General features: G+C 53.6%; 8 protein-coding genes across 8 annotated transcripts; 5 read left to right on the forward strand and 3 right to left on the reverse strand.

Moving 5' to 3' along the window:
* Positions 1-446: 446 nt before the first annotated feature.
* Positions 447-2,063, reverse strand: N7482_008093 (DNA primase subunit PRI2; the record flags this gene model as incomplete). Its single annotated transcript, XM_056690217.1, has 3 exons — positions 447-1,214; positions 1,273-1,823; positions 1,874-2,063. The coding sequence occupies 3 exons, from the start codon at positions 2,061-2,063 to the stop codon at positions 447-449; spliced, it is 1,509 nt and encodes a 502-aa protein (XP_056539982.1).
* Positions 2,064-2,729: 666 nt separating this feature from the next.
* N7482_008094 (adenylate kinase ADK2) lies at positions 2,730-3,560 on the forward strand (the record flags this gene model as incomplete). The annotated part of the gene is made up of 3 exons (XM_056690218.1): positions 2,730-2,901; positions 2,973-3,078; positions 3,125-3,560. The coding sequence occupies 3 exons, from the start codon at positions 2,730-2,732 to the stop codon at positions 3,558-3,560; spliced, it is 714 nt and encodes a 237-aa protein (XP_056539983.1).
* A 327-nt stretch (positions 3,561-3,887) lies between these two features.
* N7482_008095 (thermonuclease family protein) lies at positions 3,888-4,844 on the reverse strand (the record flags this gene model as incomplete). The annotated part of the gene is made up of 2 exons (XM_056690219.1): positions 3,888-4,346; positions 4,437-4,844. 2 exons carry the CDS (start codon positions 4,842-4,844, stop codon positions 3,888-3,890), a joined length of 867 nt encoding a protein of 288 aa, XP_056539984.1.
* A 488-nt stretch (positions 4,845-5,332) lies between these two features.
* N7482_008096 (putative peroxisomal carrier protein) lies at positions 5,333-6,549 on the reverse strand (the record flags this gene model as incomplete). Its single annotated transcript, XM_056690220.1, has 5 exons — positions 5,333-5,456; positions 5,516-5,753; positions 5,809-5,912; positions 5,974-6,363; positions 6,446-6,549. The coding sequence occupies 5 exons, from the start codon at positions 6,547-6,549 to the stop codon at positions 5,333-5,335; spliced, it is 960 nt and encodes a 319-aa protein (XP_056539985.1).
* A 670-nt stretch (positions 6,550-7,219) lies between these two features.
* On the forward strand, positions 7,220-9,945 carry N7482_008097 (calpain-like protease PalBory; the record flags this gene model as incomplete). The annotated part of the gene is made up of 4 exons (XM_056690221.1): positions 7,220-7,270; positions 7,339-7,691; positions 7,757-7,988; positions 8,044-9,945. The coding sequence occupies 4 exons, from the start codon at positions 7,220-7,222 to the stop codon at positions 9,943-9,945; spliced, it is 2,538 nt and encodes an 845-aa protein (XP_056539986.1).
* Positions 9,946-10,626: 681 nt separating this feature from the next.
* On the forward strand, positions 10,627-12,083 carry N7482_008098 (uncharacterized protein; the record flags this gene model as incomplete). The annotated part of the gene is made up of 4 exons (XM_056690222.1): positions 10,627-10,729; positions 10,794-10,894; positions 10,985-11,112; positions 11,168-12,083. The coding sequence occupies 4 exons, from the start codon at positions 10,627-10,629 to the stop codon at positions 12,081-12,083; spliced, it is 1,248 nt and encodes a 415-aa protein (XP_056539987.1).
* Positions 12,084-12,639: 556 nt separating this feature from the next.
* Positions 12,640-14,001, forward strand: N7482_008099 (uncharacterized protein; the record flags this gene model as incomplete). Its single annotated transcript, XM_056690223.1, has 3 exons — positions 12,640-13,007; positions 13,081-13,535; positions 13,595-14,001. The coding sequence occupies 3 exons, from the start codon at positions 12,640-12,642 to the stop codon at positions 13,999-14,001; spliced, it is 1,230 nt and encodes a 409-aa protein (XP_056539988.1).
* Positions 14,002-14,818: 817 nt separating this feature from the next.
* Positions 14,819-16,178, forward strand: N7482_008100 (NAD-dependent epimerase/dehydratase family protein; the record flags this gene model as incomplete). The annotated part of the gene is made up of 3 exons (XM_056690224.1): positions 14,819-14,864; positions 14,985-15,146; positions 15,229-16,178. 3 exons carry the CDS (start codon positions 14,819-14,821, stop codon positions 16,176-16,178), a joined length of 1,158 nt encoding a protein of 385 aa, XP_056539989.1.
* Between the last annotated feature and the right edge of the window lie 1,125 nt (positions 16,179-17,303).

Genomic DNA, 17,303 nt, shown 5'->3' on the forward strand with positions numbered 1-17,303 from the left:
AGGTTGCAGCACTACTGGTCTCTCCCGCCCGCCGGAACCAAACATCCTTAAAACTCGGCTTCGTCCCGCTTTTCTTTCTCTTCTTCATGTTTTTTTCACGCCGACAAAATATCACATTATTGTCGACAGCTTCTGTCAATTCAATGATGAAGTTGTTTTCGCGTCGAGCGAAGATCGACTTGACCCGTTGCTGGGCACCTGGTTTTGAAAGGTCGTTTCGATCCTTTCGGATTTACTGGGAATCAGCTGTGGTCACAGACCTCCTCCCATAATACTGAAGTTCCTGATGCAATGCTATACTCTCTCACATTATAAGAATGAATCTACCTAAATGCCATCTGCAATTGTACAATTCCCGAATCCCAACGCCAATTGTCCCATTGGACTGCCGTGCACGTGCTGATAAGAGGCCGACATAATATCATAAAAATTTCACATGCGCGGGATCAAGCCTCTCCTCGGGGCGGAGCCTTGGCCAGCGTCTTCAGCAAATAGCTGCGCTTGAAATAGGTGTTTGGATGGACGATCGTGTCCAGATCCGCCTGGCTCCATGTCCCATCCTCCTTAACCTTCTTGATCTCGTTCTTATGGCTGAATTCGAAGACCCGATTGCACGCAATGTGGTATCTTTGCTTTCCCACATCTTCACGGACACCGCGGAGTACTTCCTTGTCGTGAACACCGGTGGACTGGAGCAGTCCGACCAGGTTGTCGACGGAGTAATGGCGGTAGGGGCATCCGTGGGTTTGGCCAATACCAACGTTGTTGTCCCCCAGGATCTTCTGGCATGAGTAGGGAGGGTATCCACGACCACGACGGTTCACATCACCGCCGACATCGCCGTAGGCGTGACGGATGTTGTATTTGTACTGCGAATTGAACTCGTCATCCGTCTTTCCTTTAAAGGACTGGCGCCAGAAAAGAATACACTCCTCGAGCGAGAGGCCAATACCCTTTAGGAAGAGCGTGTATTGAAGTCGTCCGAAGTGCTTCAGGTGATTGTTCTTCCGCAGGTTCATGTGCAAACTGCGCATGCACAGTGGGAAGTGCTGGGAAAGCGAGTCAATGGAGCTGGCTGTGATTGCTGCGCCGTCGACATGGCCTTCGCTTTCGGAGTAGACAGACTCGGCACTGCCGAAGTTCTTGGAAAGGTGGTTCAAAATGGGGGTCAGACGATCATCCTCATCCAGACGCGGCAGCGCTCGGCTTGTGAGCTTGGATATGTCAGTGGGAGGTCCGTAGTTAATCAAAAAAGGTCCATGCAAAACATACCTCCAGTGATCGCTCCAGACGAGCCGTGAATTCGGCCATTATCATGCTAAGCTGCTCCCTACCAGGAACATAGGCCTTGCCCCGCTTCATGAACACAGATCGTCGCTCAACTAGCTCCGCAACCTTCTCCCAATCGACTTTATACCATGTCTCTTCGTCCACACGCCGCAATCCCAAAGTCGCACCGATCAAGTTCTCGGCAACCTGGTTCCGTTCTTCCTCGCTCACTGGCTCCCAATCAAGATTCAGGCTCTCGATAAACGCCCGTCTCTCTCGTGAATCATCTTTCTGGAAGCGATATCTGAAAAGCATTGTCTCGGCCCGTGCGAATCGTCGGCGGAGATCCTCCGTGGCGGAGAAGGCGAGGCGGAGGATAAAGTGTGAGTAGTGGTCCTTTTGGCGTTCATTTCTCAAGCGAGGGTCCGCAGCACCGTTCGAGGAGGCAGTATTGGAGGAGAGAGGGAGAAATTTCTGGAGAAGAGGTGTGATGTGGGATTCAGTCTCCGCAGGGGACTTGTTCCGGTAAGAGCATGCTTCAATCTCAGCCAAGACTGTTCGACATTAGTACCCGGGGATTTTGGCATTGCCGCAAGACTCATACCCTTTAATCGGTCGATAGCCCATTGTTCGAACTGCTCAAGGGTGATTTCCGCCGTGGGCGGCGTGTCGTATATGTTCAGACGATGCGGGTAGTCCTGCTGCTTGTAGGTCGGAGTAGCGAACTGTCTCTTTTTAGGGTCGATAGTAGCTCTGCGTTTGGGATCAATTCGATGCGCGTCTTGTCGAATCATGCTGTCGGCGACGCGGAGTTGCGTGGATATGTTGCCAGAGTCCGATTTGGAGTGGTGTGCAGGATCTCCCGTTATCACCCCGTCACTAAATTGGCCGACGCGACGCGTGCACGCGACGGAAGCAGTCACGTGAAGCCATGCGATTATTGGCCTTGGAACTCAGGCCACAAAAACGCTCAACCGTTTCGCCGGTGAAAGCATGTGAGAGCCAGTTGTTGTGCCGAATCTCCTCCAAACAGTTCCTATCGGGCAGATGCCCCCGTGGTGGACACTTCCGGAGGTTTGAATATCTCTATTTCTACCTGCCCATCTTCATTGTAATATTCACTCTGCTCCCGCGCGTCGTTTCCCTCGGAGCTCTCCTCACCGGGGGCCGAAGAAAGAATCCGCAAAAGCAACCCCACAAAATTCGGGATCGGTTAAATGCGCTAGACAGCTGCGGTGCTTATATTGAGTCCCCTCCGACATTCCCTCGTCCGGCATGCATCAGCAATAAAGCGGATTTTGTTTGTCGCGTTTCTTCGTTCCTAGCTTCCTGTGTCGCGATCCGTTCACGCCCCTGTCTGCCGCAAGAGCGGCTAAAAAGATTCCGTTCCGGGCCATCGTTCTTGGAGATAACTTTGATATACCCCAACAACAACAGGACCGGCCAGACGTCGCCTCAGCATGTCGCCCACAACCAAGCAGCTCAAAAAGGCTGCGCGCATCATCCTCGTTGGCGCGCCGGGGGTAGGGAAGGGAACGCAATCAGAGCGACTGCTGGCCCGATTTCCCCAGCTGGCCTCAATCAGCTCCGGGGACCTCTTGCGCGAGAATGTGCGCCGGAGGACACCGATTGGTAAATTGCGCCCATTATTCTCCCTCATTTGCTCCTTCGAAGAGGGCAATCGCCTCTAACAGTGTTGATAGGTGTTCAAGCCGAGGCCGTAATGCAGTCCGGTAACCTCGTCCCGGACTCAACAATTCTCAGCCTTATCTCCTCTGAACTGGAATCCAAGGGCTGGCTCCCTCCCTCGTCACCGTCCGAATCCTCCACGTCTTCTGCGTCTTCTTTCTCCCAGCCCTCCAAGCCTCTCCCCCACACTATCACCTTCCGCCTCATTCATCCTCGACGGCTTCCCCCGCACCGCCGTTCAAGCAAAGAGCCTGGACAGTCTTGTCCCGGTGAACTTCGTCGTGAACCTCATCACACCACCTTCAGTCATTCTCGCTCGTATTGGATCCCGCTGGGTGCACGAGCCATCAGGTCGGGTCTATAACACGGATTTCCATGTGCCCAAGGTCCCCGGAAAGGACGATGTCACGGGTGAGCCCTTGACACAGAGAGTAGACGACTCAATAGATACCTGGAGGCAGCGGCTGCAGAAGTTTGAGGAGACTAGCAAGGCCCTTCTGGAGCATTACGACCGCCGCGGCTGTCTCTGGCGGGTGGAAGGCAACTCGAGCGATGAGATTTCTCCCCAATTGTTCGCGGAGATTGAGCGAAGGTTCTGCTGAAGTGTAAGCTGATGCCAAGTATGTAAACATACATTTAATCGGGCCGCATTACAATGGGCGCGTGCTTTGCAGTTTTGGGATGCCTGGGCCCTATTATACCCCGTTCTAATCTGGGGCGTTGTCTGGGGCGTTGGTGGTCTCTGGGAACTCGAACACTCTGTACAGCTATAGCTATTACCACGTCGGTGTACGATATACATATCTACAATGGTATTAAATGACTGCCTCGAGTCTATAATCGTTGCCAACATTTACAGTATAGTCATGTCATCTTATCATGCATATATCGCAGGACATCGCACGCCACGGGAACCCAATATCCGGCGACTATGATTTTGACTTACCACCATTGTCGGAGGGATCGCCCATTCCCATGCGGTTCTTATAATCTCTTGGGCTTTCCCAATCTGACCCGATGCGGCGGTAATCCTTCCAAAGACCCTTGGACCGTGCTTTTGCCCACCACTCCGCGCGGCGGTACTTCTGCTCCATCTTCTCGCCTCCAAACTCCGCGCCGACCTTGGCTTCATATACAGTCGCCAGGCCGCGCCTCAACATCTCATATGATACATCCCTTCGGCGGAACGGCGGGAAGTCAAAGGCGCGCCGCACGTATACACTGGCCACAACACGATGGTACTGGTCCTGGCGGTAGACGGAAGCCCGCACGCGACGATTTTGTAGGTAGGATATGAGCCACTCATGGGCTTCACGGGCGAATGGTTGTTCGGGGCGGCCGAAATGTGCAAGTTCAGGGGCATCTACGCCTGCTAGACGGATGTGGATCTAGCGGCAACAGATGAGTGTGTCAGTTATGAGAGACTCTAAGTTGAAGCTGGGGTGAAAACAAGGAGCAGGGAGCAATATGCGACGAACAGTATTATCTTTCAGTCCCTTTTTCGTTGTAGGAACTCTCTTCCATGGCAGCCAGCCCCATCCAGCGAGTCGGCCACCAGGGGTGTGAAATATCCTGAAGTTGTCCCCATCGCCGACGCTGGTCACTTGACCGAAGACGGTCCGCCGCCGGAGAAACGAAGGCAAGATGCTGGGAGCATCGGGGATACGGCGCAGGTAGCTGCGATGGAAGCGTACAGCAAGCAAGATACTGCTTGTCAAGAGAAGGGTCGAGAGGAGTGTCCTAGACTCTGTGAAGGCGGCCAAGTCTAGTGCGGAGCGGGTGTTGTTTGTTTCGGGTGTGGGGTGCGATGACGCGGTTGAGGAGCTGCGCTCCTGGGGCTGTTTATCGTCATTGATCGACTCGGAACTCCATTGCGGCCATCGCATGACGACCCATGCCCCTGCTGTATGCAGGATGTGAAACGGGCGAGGGAGTGTTGAGTGAGAGTTGTTGGGGAAGGGTGGTGATCGCCGCCGCGGCAGTCGAGACGCCGATGATCGTTGCCGCAGATACGTAATTATATACTGCGGGTCCACCGCGCAGATTCTCAGCCTTTGTAGGATACTTTAATATTCGCTATTGATAAGTCTCATGTACTGCAGTGCGGAATTGATTGAAAACATTCAATGAAGCGGGACAAGCTGCAAACTGAGCGTTTATGTACAGGTCTATCTCAAATTTCAGGGTAGAAACAGACGCATTTGCTTGCATCAGCCGTCCTCCAAGAATCCAAGAGCCAACAGGTGTCTAGACTACTCAAATAAATCGCAAAAGTGAAGACCGATACGCCGTAAAACGAGACCCGTGAAGCGTCTCCAAAGGAACAATTGGGTACAAAAGAAGAAGTAGTGGGGGCGGCCTTAAGCGGCTTTGTCTATTTGAGGGTCGCGGGCATGCTGGTCTTAGCCTTTGCCGCCGCGGAATCCAGTGCCTTTTGCAGCTTCTCTTTTCTGACCCGGCGGAGGTACGCAAACAGGACAACAAAGAGGAGTTCCATCCTAAAAGAAGCATTAGAAAAAGACCCAGCATGGACAAAAACAAGAAATGTCAAACATACCTCTCCTTGGTCATCATCAGCAGACCCTGCACCATAAGTCCCTTCATGATCTGGGGACCAATGCCCTTGAAGAGAGAGAGGGCACCCTCATGCTCAATAATGTACTTCATGACCTCACCAAAGGTCTTGAAGGGCTTGCCTTGTCGGCCTGGGGGAGGACGAGACTGCAGACCCACCTTCGCGACGATTAGAGGCTGGGTCGCAATGGTCGCAAGAGCCTTGGACATGGCACCGAGCACTGTGACGTTTATTAGCAAGAGACAGATCAATAGGCCGTAACTGCATCCACTCACAGAAAGCCTCCCAAGGCTTAAGGCTATTTTTGCCCGGGAAAAGCACCTCCTTCAGACGCTGATAAGCTCCGTAGGTAATAGCGGGGTTGACAACCAGAATCAAACTGGCTTTCAGGCCGCGCCACAGGCCGGACCAGCCGTCCTCACTGTCAACAACCTCGCGACCGGTCTCGATAAGGCCCTTCCCTCTCTCCCTTGGGCTGTGTCTGCTGCCGTGTGGTGATGACCGCCACGGGAATGGTGAAGACCTGGGCGACTGCACCCGCAACCGCACCAAGAGACAGCTCGATCGCAGTGCCGGGGTTCTTCTCGGCCTTGCTGTAAGCCATGTAGAGAGTGCGAACGACGCTGTACCAGTAAAAGTACGCAAAGTTTGTTGAGGCAACTCCCAGCAGCGAGCCAGCAATGCCCGAGTACAAGCCGGTGACACCTTCCTTCCCCATGATCTTAGTGATGGCATCCACGGTCCCCTCATAGTGCTCGACTTGATTTTGTTCATTTTGTTCCTCGGCGCCTTTCGTCTGCTTGACTTGAACCTGCAGTTTCGTCTTCACCCTATTAAAAAGCAAATGCGGTCAGCGAATTGGCATCTCCGGGATATTAGGAGCCCCTCCGCTCAACCGGGAGTGTTTCTCACAGGTCCAATGGGTATACCAGCGCATTCGCTAGAACAGCGCCCGTTGCGCCCGCAACTGCGCTTCCCCAAGGAGACAGGCGCACGGGCTTCGATTGTCCAGCCATGGTGAATATGAATATCAAACAGACGCTTGATGGCGCCTGGTCAGTGATGGGTGAAAAGTGTCAGTGGCAAGTCGAGGCGTGTTAAGACCGACAGGAGAAACCGGAGTGGGGCCTCTAGACGACTGCTCTGAAGACGGGAGCGACCACAGACAGATGACGAGCAGGAAGAGACTCGATCAGGAATTCGGAGAAGAGGGACTCGGACGCATCTCCAGGATAGTCAGGATCATAGTAACCGATGGCACCCGAAGAGAGGAAGGGCCGAGCCAGGAAAGCGGATGGCACAGGCGCTGCACGCACCTCGGCGCTGCGGTGGAGCGGCGGTGCAAGCCGAGGTCCACTCCGCCTGGCAAGCTTATGTCAGCCAGACCAGGAGAGACGCCGGAGCTACGCCGGAGCTACATAGCACCGTGTCGGCGGATTTTGCGCAAATGATTCGGCATTGGGAGCGGTGCTAATAAATTGCCTATCCCGAGACTTAACAGCGCATCGGCGGTTGTTTCGGTGGAGGAAGTGGTGGTTGATGGATTCCTGAACGGACTTCCTTGCGGGGCACGTCGGCTCCAACCACATTCGGCTCCAACCACATTCGGCAAACTTGCTGGCTAGCCTGTAGTGAACCAGCGCGACGAGCGGCTTTCATGACGGCGACCTAGCGCAAGCGCAAGCCATGTCGAAACCCCACGGGGCCACGCAGAATTTGCATGTTTCTCAAGCAGTGGTAATGCCCACTACCTTAATTTCCCCAGACTGGAACACCGAACCCCGGAATAGCTAATCGGCAGTTAGCAAGCCGAAGGAGCGATAGCCACCGCAACCTCGCAGAAAGCAGCTCTGGAAGCAGCCATTAATGCCGCTGAACATTACATGAAGGCATTGCGCCTGGCATCTTCTGATGACAGGAAGCTACTCGATTCCAAATGCAAGGAACTCCTCACCCGGGCCGAGCGGATAAAGGCTGCCGCGGATTGGCAACCGGCGGCCCGCCAGAAACGTGTCGCCGGCTTGCGACCCCCCACGTCCAAGCGCAAGCTCACAACCCGTGAAGAGATCATCATATTGGAGGGAGCAAAGCTGAATGGCTTTATCTTTCCACCATGGGAGCGCCCGCCGGCCTCCGCTGAATTCGATCAGCCATTCACGTATGTGTGGAACACGTGTTGTTTAGATGCTTGTGTCTTTGTGTCCTGTCTGATTGTTTATACAGTGATTCGCCCGATCTGCATCTGTCTCAATGTCAGACGGAAATATTTGCAGGATGGAAGCGACCGTCCGATTTGCTACATGCAAGAAATACGGCAAACAAAACCCAACCGGCAGTTGCGGCAGTGATGTCTGTCACAGGGACAGCCGATCTCGTGCAAGATGTCTTGACCGATTGTTCTGTAGTTGCAAGTCTTTGTGCAACTACCTCGAGATCGGAGCGCGGACTAGGAAATGTATGTATTGAGCCTTGGTGGCATTGGGGGATGTGGGACTGACCGAATCACATAGCATGCCTCGCCAGCGATGTATCCCTGTGAGACCGGCTCAGACCAACCGGCTCTATCGCCATCAGGGAAATACGTCTTCTGTTTCTATTTCAACGGGTCTTTTCGAAAAGTCGTCATAGATGACCGGTTGCCATCTTCGAATACAGAACGATCACTTCATGTGATTGACCGGAATAACCTCAACTTCTTATGGCCTGCTCTTGTCGAGAAAGCATATCTGAAAGTTCGCGGTGGGTATGACTTTCCTGGCAGCAACTCAGGGACAGATCTCTGGGTGTTGACCGGCTGGATTCCTGAACAAGTCTTCCTACACAATGAGGATGCAACATCGGAAGAGATTTGGAAACGTTTGTACCAAGCGTTCTCCTATGGTGATGTCGTTCTGACCATCGGAACCGGCAAATTGACCGAACGGGAACAACAAGGCCTGGGCTTAGTGAGCGAGCATGACTATGCTATCTTACATATGAAGGAGAACAACGGGCGGCGTCAGTTCCTGCTCAAAAATCCATGGGCAGGTGCGGAGCCTAGCATCATCCAGACTAGCCGGCTTGAGCCGGCGGCCTCTGCAAACCCCTCGTCACCACTATCTCCAGGGACTTTCTGGATGGATTGCGAACAGGTCTTCCAAAATTTCGAGAACCTCTATCTCAATTGGAACCCAGGTTTATTCAAGCATCGTGAAGACATACATTTCACCTGGGACCTTTCTCAGGGACGGGTCCTTGCTGGGTGCTTTGTCAGGAATCCCCAGTTCTCGGTCTATAGCGAGGTGGGAGGCACCGTTTGGTTGTTGCTAGGCAAGCATTTCAAGGGCGACCAGCACTACTTGAAAAATGAAAGTGGCGAGCTGGGCTTTATCAGCATCTACATTTTCCAAGCAGATGGCACCAGAGTTTCTTTGAGCGATGGAGCCCTACATCGCGGGCCCTATGTGGATGCTCCGAACACTCTCATGAGACTCGATATGCCTCCAAGGACTACCTACACTGCCGTGATCTCAGAACAGTCACTACCCTCATCAAGCCAGAATTTTACTCTTTCAGCATTCTCAACATCGCCGGTTTCCCTGGCCCCCTCAAGAGACAAACACATGTGTCTTCACAAATCAAGTGGCTCCTGGACAGCATTGACAGCCGGCGGGAACGCAGAGTCTACCCGGTATTCTTCCAACCCGCAATTCAGTCTTCAGGTCCCTGAAATGACAGATGTTTCAATTTTACTCGAATCTCACGAGGCCGAGCTCGCGATGCATGTGAAGCTCTTTTGGTCAAATGGTCAACGTATCGCGAGAGTTCGAAGCCGAGACATCATTGCCGACAGCGGAGATTATCGTCGAGGATGTGCCCTAGCCGAAACGAAGTCCCTCGACAAGGGTATGTACACCATTGTCTGTTCTACCTTCGCGCCTGACCAACTTGGCCGCTTCATGCTCTGGATCTCCTCTTCGATTCCATGTGTGGTACAACCATTGGCCTCCGAGTCCGCCGGCCGCCGAATCACTGTGTCTAGTGTCGGCGTTCTAACTCCAGGAAAAGACCGGATGCTAGCGTCATTGCAAGTATCGCGGATGACACAGATCAAACTCGTGGCAAAGAGTAAATTATCCATGATTGGATCTCGTTCCGTCGCCCCGTCGCCTGTTTTGATGACCGTGGAACTGGGCCAAGGCCCGTACAAGGAGACATTGGCCGTTTCCGAAGATGGTAGTCATTGCGATGCCCCGTCCGGGGTGCGGGTGGATGACTTTAATCTCATGCCGACTCCTGCCTCGCGGGGCAAAACTTGGATTGTCATTGAGCGCATTGGAGGGCCTGGGGGACAAGTGGAAGATCAATTTCAGGTAGAGGCCATGGCTGAGGAGCGAGTAGAGATTGGCGAGTGGATTGTCGAAGATGCTTGAATCCAAATCACTGACCACTTTGGGATCCTTTGAGCTCTACGATGAACCCAATCATTCTTATTAAATGCCGTCATAAAGACATCCAAGTCCATGGACTCCACCTCGGTGACTCGAGAAGGCTCCCCTTGAGCTTCAGCCTGCTGAGCGGCCCGGCATCATCTGACCCAGTGATCAACACCAAAATTGGCGTTGGCCTTGGTGCGGCCCGGGCTAGGCTGCCTCCGTCCGAGCCCTGAGTAGATGAACACCGCAAGAGACGGCACTTGCTTCCGGCTCCTGTCACTCACGCACCTCGGTACAAAGCCTCGGAGCTGGGCACTAGGGAAACTCCGAAGAGCAAAGCAACACTAGAATAGTCAGGTGACGATGCGAGGACATGCAACCATTCGGACCGGATAAGCGTTATCGTTAGAGACCTGCCACCATAATGTATGAATTAATAAGAGGATCTTAGCACAAGGATTAATCCGAAGGAAGCATACTTTGCAGCAAGTGTTGGAGCCATACTTGGCTACAGAAAGAGAACTAGCGCAACGTTGATGTTGATGAAAGACTGCCAAAAGATGACGTTGCTTTGTTATCGCGTCTCCGCACGGGCGGTGGAATCCCCCAAGCTCCAAGCTCCAAGCTCCAAACGTCATCTGGCCCTTCCCCCACCATTCTCCTGCGCCAACCTCCGCTATGGCCAGCAATATCCCCGCCGCGCTGCGATCTGCTGACATTGGGCGCTTTGCCGTCAGGGCGGCGCAGATCGAGAAGGCAAAGCCCGTGGTGGCCTATTGGTGTGGGTGGTGCTGATTCCCCCGCCATGCGACTTTCGAACTAACCCAGGTTCCCCCACGCGATAGGCAACTTTCACGTTGTGAATCAGATCATTGGGAGAGGACTTCACAACTCCGATGATGAAATCAGAATTTACACGACCAGCCTCGTGGATAAGCTCGAGCAGGTCAGGCGCACTTCCCCCGCACTCCCCGCCGCATCACTGCCCGCTGCTACCTGCGCAGCACGATAACTGACTACTTGACCTGGGGAATAGTTCAAACTCGAGAACCCTGAGAATGAAACTGTGACAGATGACGTTGCGGCGAATGCGTATGTCGAGCAATTCGGACTAGAGGTCTTCAATCGCGCCGAGGCTGCCATGGCCGCCAACAAGGTTACAAAGTGAGCTTCCCCACGTCACCAGTCAACGAGTCCACACCTGTTTATAGATATCCAGACAAACTGCCGATACGTTCCAAGCAGCAGCTGTTTTCCTTGAGCTGTGCCAGATTTGGGGAGACCTGGACCCGGAGATTGCGGGGAGAATCAAGTTCGCCAAATACCACGCGGTTCGGATTGTGAAAGCCTTCAAGGCTGGAGAGGATCCTAATGCCACGAACCCTGCACCTAAGGCAGAGGAGGAAGAGGTGACAGTGGCTGACCCTGAAGTGCAAGCGTTTGACGAGTCCGTGGCAGAGCAGGCCTCAAGGCCACGCCAGGCATCCGTGGAGGAAGTTCCAGACGAAGCCGAGCGGCTTGGGCGCCAACTGGCCCATCAATCAACCTTGGACGAGTCACTGCATCCGTCCCGAACATCCTCCATGCCGCGGGCACCTGCTTCCTCGGGACCCGAAATTCCTTCTGTGCCCAGCAATGCACCCGGCACCCCGGGAAAGGCACGAGACGTTTACCCGCGGCAATCTGATGAACTGGAACTTCCCTCCACCCCTAGCACCATCGGTGGCAAGGCTGGCGGCCCTGGTCCTATCATAGATCTACCCGATACACCTGGAACTTCCGATCTCCACACGACTCATGCATCGCGTCATTCTAACTCCTTCCATTCCTTCCCACCACCCTCTACAACAAGCCCGTCAATCGCGGCACCAGACCCAACTTCTTTCTACAACCCACCAAGTGCTAGTACCCATATTTCTCCCCCAGCAGCATCTCCATCGGTGCCTGCTGCTGCTCGGGCATCCCCTGCTCCTGCACCAGCGGCCCCGAGTCAGCCATCGCACTCAGTCGATGACCATAATATCTCCATGGCGCAGAAACACGCTCGCTGGGCTGTCTCGGCTCTCACCTTTGACGATGTGAATACAGCGATCAAAGAGCTGAAGAATTCTTTGAGATACCTTGGTGCAGAATGAGTTTCCCTAAGCACTCTTGAACAGTTTTATTAGTTTGGTGGTGCGGCTTTGATAATTCCACAACGTGCATATCTCTTGCTCGTCTTGATCATTCATACGTGGCATCGACATAACTGTCTAGTGACCGGTCTCTGGGGCCGATATCTTGCCAGTCGGTTCTGCCGTTCAGTTTGTTCAGCTTGATGAGATGTTTTGTCAATACTTTATATTAGGTAGTGTAGTGCCTTGTAGCGAATATAACGAAGTTCGAGGCAGGGTGAAAGAACCCTCTTTACCTGAGCGGTTTTGTTTTCTCCCACTCACTTGCCTACACCAGACTCCTCCAGCATCGCAGCTCTCCCCCACCTTACTTGGTTGTGCCTTGTCTCCTGTTGTCTACATCCCCGCATCCTCTCCATTCACTCCCACACTCGACGACTTGAGTATTCCATACCCGTTCAAAGCTCAAATCCCCAGGAGTGTTATCCTTCATTCACCATCTCTCACTACCGAGATTATCGATATCTTCTTTTTCCCCTCACTTCAACGTCCCCTCAGCACCCACCGACGCGACGTGATGTTTAATCCACCACGCTCGACCAGAAACAACAAAACGCCTTCGTTTCCCGAGGAAATGAATCCCCTCATGGATCTGATCAATGCTAAGGAACTTACTGCAAAAAGCAGACTGGATGAGTTCCGTCTGTTCTTTGACTTCAAGCATGAATTCTGGAACAAGTTCCACAAAAAGCTTAAGGATCACGTCTCGCTCTCTTCGTCCTGGGCAGCTATGCAAGACAACGAGTCACAGCGGAAGATGGTTGCCGAGAGCTTCATTGATGAGGTCGGCTACGAGTATTGGGGTCGAAAGCACGCAGAACGGTACCTGCTTGAAGCACATATTCAGGCGGGTCATATTTGTGTCTATCCAAGAGACAGAAAACCGTGAGTGTGGTGGTCCTATTGGCTTTGTTAACTAAGGGGAGGACGGAGTTGACATTCACCAGAATGGTCCAAGCGCTCTCGTTCCTGCTCGAGAAGGATGCCAAAAACCGGCGGGAGTTAATCTCGCAGGAGGTAAGCTTCCCGAATTTGAGGGTCTAGTTTCCTACCGGTTGCATTCCGGGTGGCTTGATACTGACAAACCCCAGGTGTCGAAAACCCCGTCTCCGTCAAGCAGCATGATATCCGAGCCACCCTCATCCGAATGTGGGACTATTGCGGTGGCCAAGAAGAGCAACCCGCTATCGACTCCTAAGTCCAAGTCTTCCAAGACCAAGAGTCCCACGGCTCCCAAGACCAAGCGAAGTCAGAGTTTGGTACTTACAGGCAAGTCTCCAAAGGATGCAGCCCAATTCACCCCCACCCCCTTGACTCGAGGGCGTTGTGCAATGCCTGGAACGGCGCTCGTGGCCTCGACCACCGCGGCCCGAGGCGCTCCAAGTGGGCACAGCACTCAGCCTTCCCGGCGAGGTAAGTGAACTCTTTGTGATAAGTACTGGCTGACTTAACCTCGCTAAATGATTCAACAGAAAGCCTGCAGAAGTCGGAGAACTTGTTCACTCGTTCCATAAGTACTGCCCCCAACACCCTGGCGACCTACTTTCTGGTTCGAGAAGATCGAAGCCGACGGGAGCCAGTGTGTGTTCCCTTCCACAATTTCGAGGAATCTCAGACTACTGACGACTTCCTGGACGAAATGGAGAAGAGGTGCCGTTTCGAGCATGATGGAAGCCTGCTGCAGCTGTTTGCTGATATTCCGCACTGCTCGTACGCAGTAGTACTGCTCCGGTGGTCGGGAGTGTCCTTCGTGATGCGCCGTGAAACCGACGATCTCCAGTCACTGATGAACCGAATCGGCTGTGCATGGCGAGCGAAGGAGGAGGGAGAATTGCAGGCATTTGAGTTTGCGGTGGAGGTGACATTGAGGATGGAGTGAACCGTGAACCGTGAACCGTGAACCGTGAACCGTGAACGGCAGGCTGGCTATCTCCGGGATGAAGGGATGAGATGAACACAACAACCCGATCAGAACGGGATCAGGGAGCAGGGCTGTTGCCGGCGAGGGTGTCCAGTTGATGTAGAGGAACTGGGGAACCGAGGAACCCCAGATGGCAATTAAGCACGCACAAATGTTTGGGTCCGGGCAGATCCCAGTACCACACTTTGCTCGTCCTCTAGCTCCCGAGGGTAGTTCCGGAGTCCCTCCCAGCGCGCTGTCTGCACACAGGGCCGACGTCACCGGCAACTCCAGTCCTGCGCCTCAAATCTGCGGTGCGCAGGTAGTCCCCACCGCGAGCCCGCTAAGCCCACTTAGCTCGGCGACTATAGATCCACGGCGTTGTTAGAGCGGTTGGAGCGGAGGCGCTTGGCAGGGGTGTGGCCCGCGAAGTTTGGGACCAGCCAGGGTGTGTGATCTTCCCGAATTTTCTAGCGATGGGTTAGCGGGCCGCCGTGGGGTCCTGGTGAGGGTTTGTTGTTCAGGCTGCAGCGGAGATGTTAATTTCTGGTGGAGGGAAAACGGCCCGAAGAGGAGAGAGTTCCCCCGGCTGACACGCGATTCCATTTAGGCTTTTGGTCTCCCTTTCCGTCCCCCTCTTTTGCATTCGTCGATTCATCGATTCACCACTCTCTTTCCCCCCTCTCTCCTCCTCGCTCCCCTCCCCTTACCCTCCCCTTTTCTTTATTTCTTATTCCTCCAACCTGGAAACTCGGGCTGTGGGCCGCTGCAATTGAAACCAGCCCGTTCGTTCACCATGACCGACGCAAAAAAGCCCGCCGTCTTGATTATCGGTGGCCTCGGTACGTATCCCCCCGCGGACCACTCCCCCTCCTCCTTCCTCCTCTCGCCCGCCTCGCCCTTCTCAATTCTCTCGGACCTCGTCCGGAAACATGCCGCTGACACATAGCCTGATGGCGTAGGCTTCATCGGTCGCCATCTGGCACTCCATATCCATGAGAATAACCTGGCCTCCGAGGTCCGCATTGTCGACAAGGTTCTGCCGCAACTGGCGTGGCTGGCTCCCGAATTCGAAGAGGCCTGCTCCAAGGAGAAGTTTGTACAGGCAGACGCCAGTCGTGAACGTATGTGGACTTGCGAATCCCAATTCCCTGGCAATTACATGGTCGGCACAGAGTACTCATACACCCAACTTCCTTGCTATAGAACACCTCCCGCGTATCTTCGACCGGGCCAATGGCGAACAATTTGACTATGTGATCAACTGCGGCGGCGAGACACGGCATTCCCAACCCGACGATGTCTACGAAGCCCGCAGTTGCAGCCTTAGCATTACCCTGGGCAAAGAGGTTGCCAAGCGCGGTATCTCTGCCTTCGTTGAGTGCTCGACTGCGCACGTCTACAAGAGCGGGTCCTCGCCGCGCAAGGAGGCCGACAAGTTGCAGCCGTGGCACAAGCTAGCCAAATGGAAGTTGAAGGCCGCCGAGGAGTTGCTCAACTTCCCTGGCCTGCAGTACTGTGCCTTGCGCCTGCCGCACGTCTACGGCGCCTACGACCCAGGCTACTTTTCCGTGGCCATCTGCCTGGCCCGTGTGCACAAAGAGATGGAACAGGACCTCGAGTTGTTATACTCCAAGGACATCAAGGTGAACACGCTGCACGTCAAGGACGCGGCGAGTGCGCTCTGGATGGCGGCCGAGTGGCGCGCCAGCAAGGGCAAACTGGACCGCAACGACGACTCCCTGCCGTCTTTGTTCAAGGACCCGAACATGACGGTGGCCTTCAACGTCGTTGACCACAACGAAACCTCGCAGCAACACGTCGCCAACGCCCTGGCCGAGGTGTTCGACTTCAAGGTCTCCTTCCTCGGCTCGCTGGCCTCGCAGCTGGCCAAGATGAACCTGGATGATGTCGTGGACGAAATGAACGAGGTCAGTCTGCAGGAGTGGGCCGATCTGGTCGCCAAGAGCAAGATCGAGCGGCCCGGGCCTATCGGTCCGTTCCTGGAGCGCGATGTGCTCAAGGACCAAGACATGTCGATTGACGGCTCGCTGTTCGAGTCGACAGTCGGCTGGAAGCCGAAGTATGAGCACTTCGGCACCGAGAGCGTCCGCGAGATAATCGAGAGTTACAAGCGGATGGGCTGGTGGCCGTAAACAACCCCCTTCTCGTTCCGTCTTACGGTCTTTCCCCTCTCCTTACCTCCTCGTATGATTGTGAACGGTCTGTTTCCCCTGTCGAGAGAGTCCCGGTCTCCGCATCGCATCGCATTGTGTCCTCAAAGCAAGCATTCCCCTAGCCCTGACACGGCACGACGTCTTTGATGATTGATTCCTCCATCTTTGCACTTCCCCTTCTACATGTTTGTCAAATTTCCAGATTCCCTTATATATCGCCGCCGCCCAGACCCGCATGCTGGACTGCTACCTCCTTTTGTACTAATAACCCTGACTCCGTTGCGCGGGATTTTGATTCCATTTCTTGCATATATCCTCTTTCCATTTTCGTTCCCGTTCTCACCCCCTATTGTTTGATCGAGGATGCATTTTGCATATTGAGCCTTTTCGTCTTTCCATCTGGTGGTGGCTTTTCCTTCTCATCCGCTTTCTTTGACACAGTATTCTGTATGCATCGACACTTCGTTGGATTTGTATGTACTTTAGAATTGACTCGAATGTTCGTTAGCCCCCAGAATCTGCCCTTATAGCATCTCACCCCGCTTTTCCTCTGGTTCTCAATATGGGCGTGATGGTCGGCCTTGAGTTCGTGATTCCATTTGTCTGCATGCATACATATCGTGCAGGATTCACTACTAAGCCACGCCTGTACGCTTCACTTGCCAGGAGAGAGGCAGCATGATTGCCCCGTTTGGAGTAGGGAAATTACCGAGTCTACGAAGAGATAGGTAAGGAGTAATAGGTAGAATACATTGCGATCTTCCTTTCTAGCTAAATTGAGCTTCTATGGACTGACCGGGAAAGCAGAGTCAATACCGGGTTGAATGCAAAGGCGATCTGGAAATCGAAACGGAAACAACCATGTGCAATGCAATGCGTCTTTCTGGTCTTTTTTTGGTCTTTTGCAGGCGTTTTCTTGTCCTTGTCTTGTTTTCTTTTAGAAACTCACCCACGAGAGCCATCCATGGTGTTTGTGCGTATAACGTGACGTGACCCGTTGATATAACACCTTTTTCGAGTTGGATGCTATCAACGTGAAAAGAAACCAGTGAGAGAGCCAGATCTCATGCTTATGGTGACAAAAAAAAATTTAACAGAAAAAGT

Source organism: Penicillium canariense, assembly GCF_028826845.1.
Source record: "Penicillium canariense strain IBT 26290 chromosome Unknown utg000006l_segment0_segment0, whole genome shotgun sequence".
In the NCBI taxonomy this organism is placed as follows: Eukaryota; Fungi; Ascomycota; class Eurotiomycetes; order Eurotiales; family Aspergillaceae; genus Penicillium; species Penicillium canariense.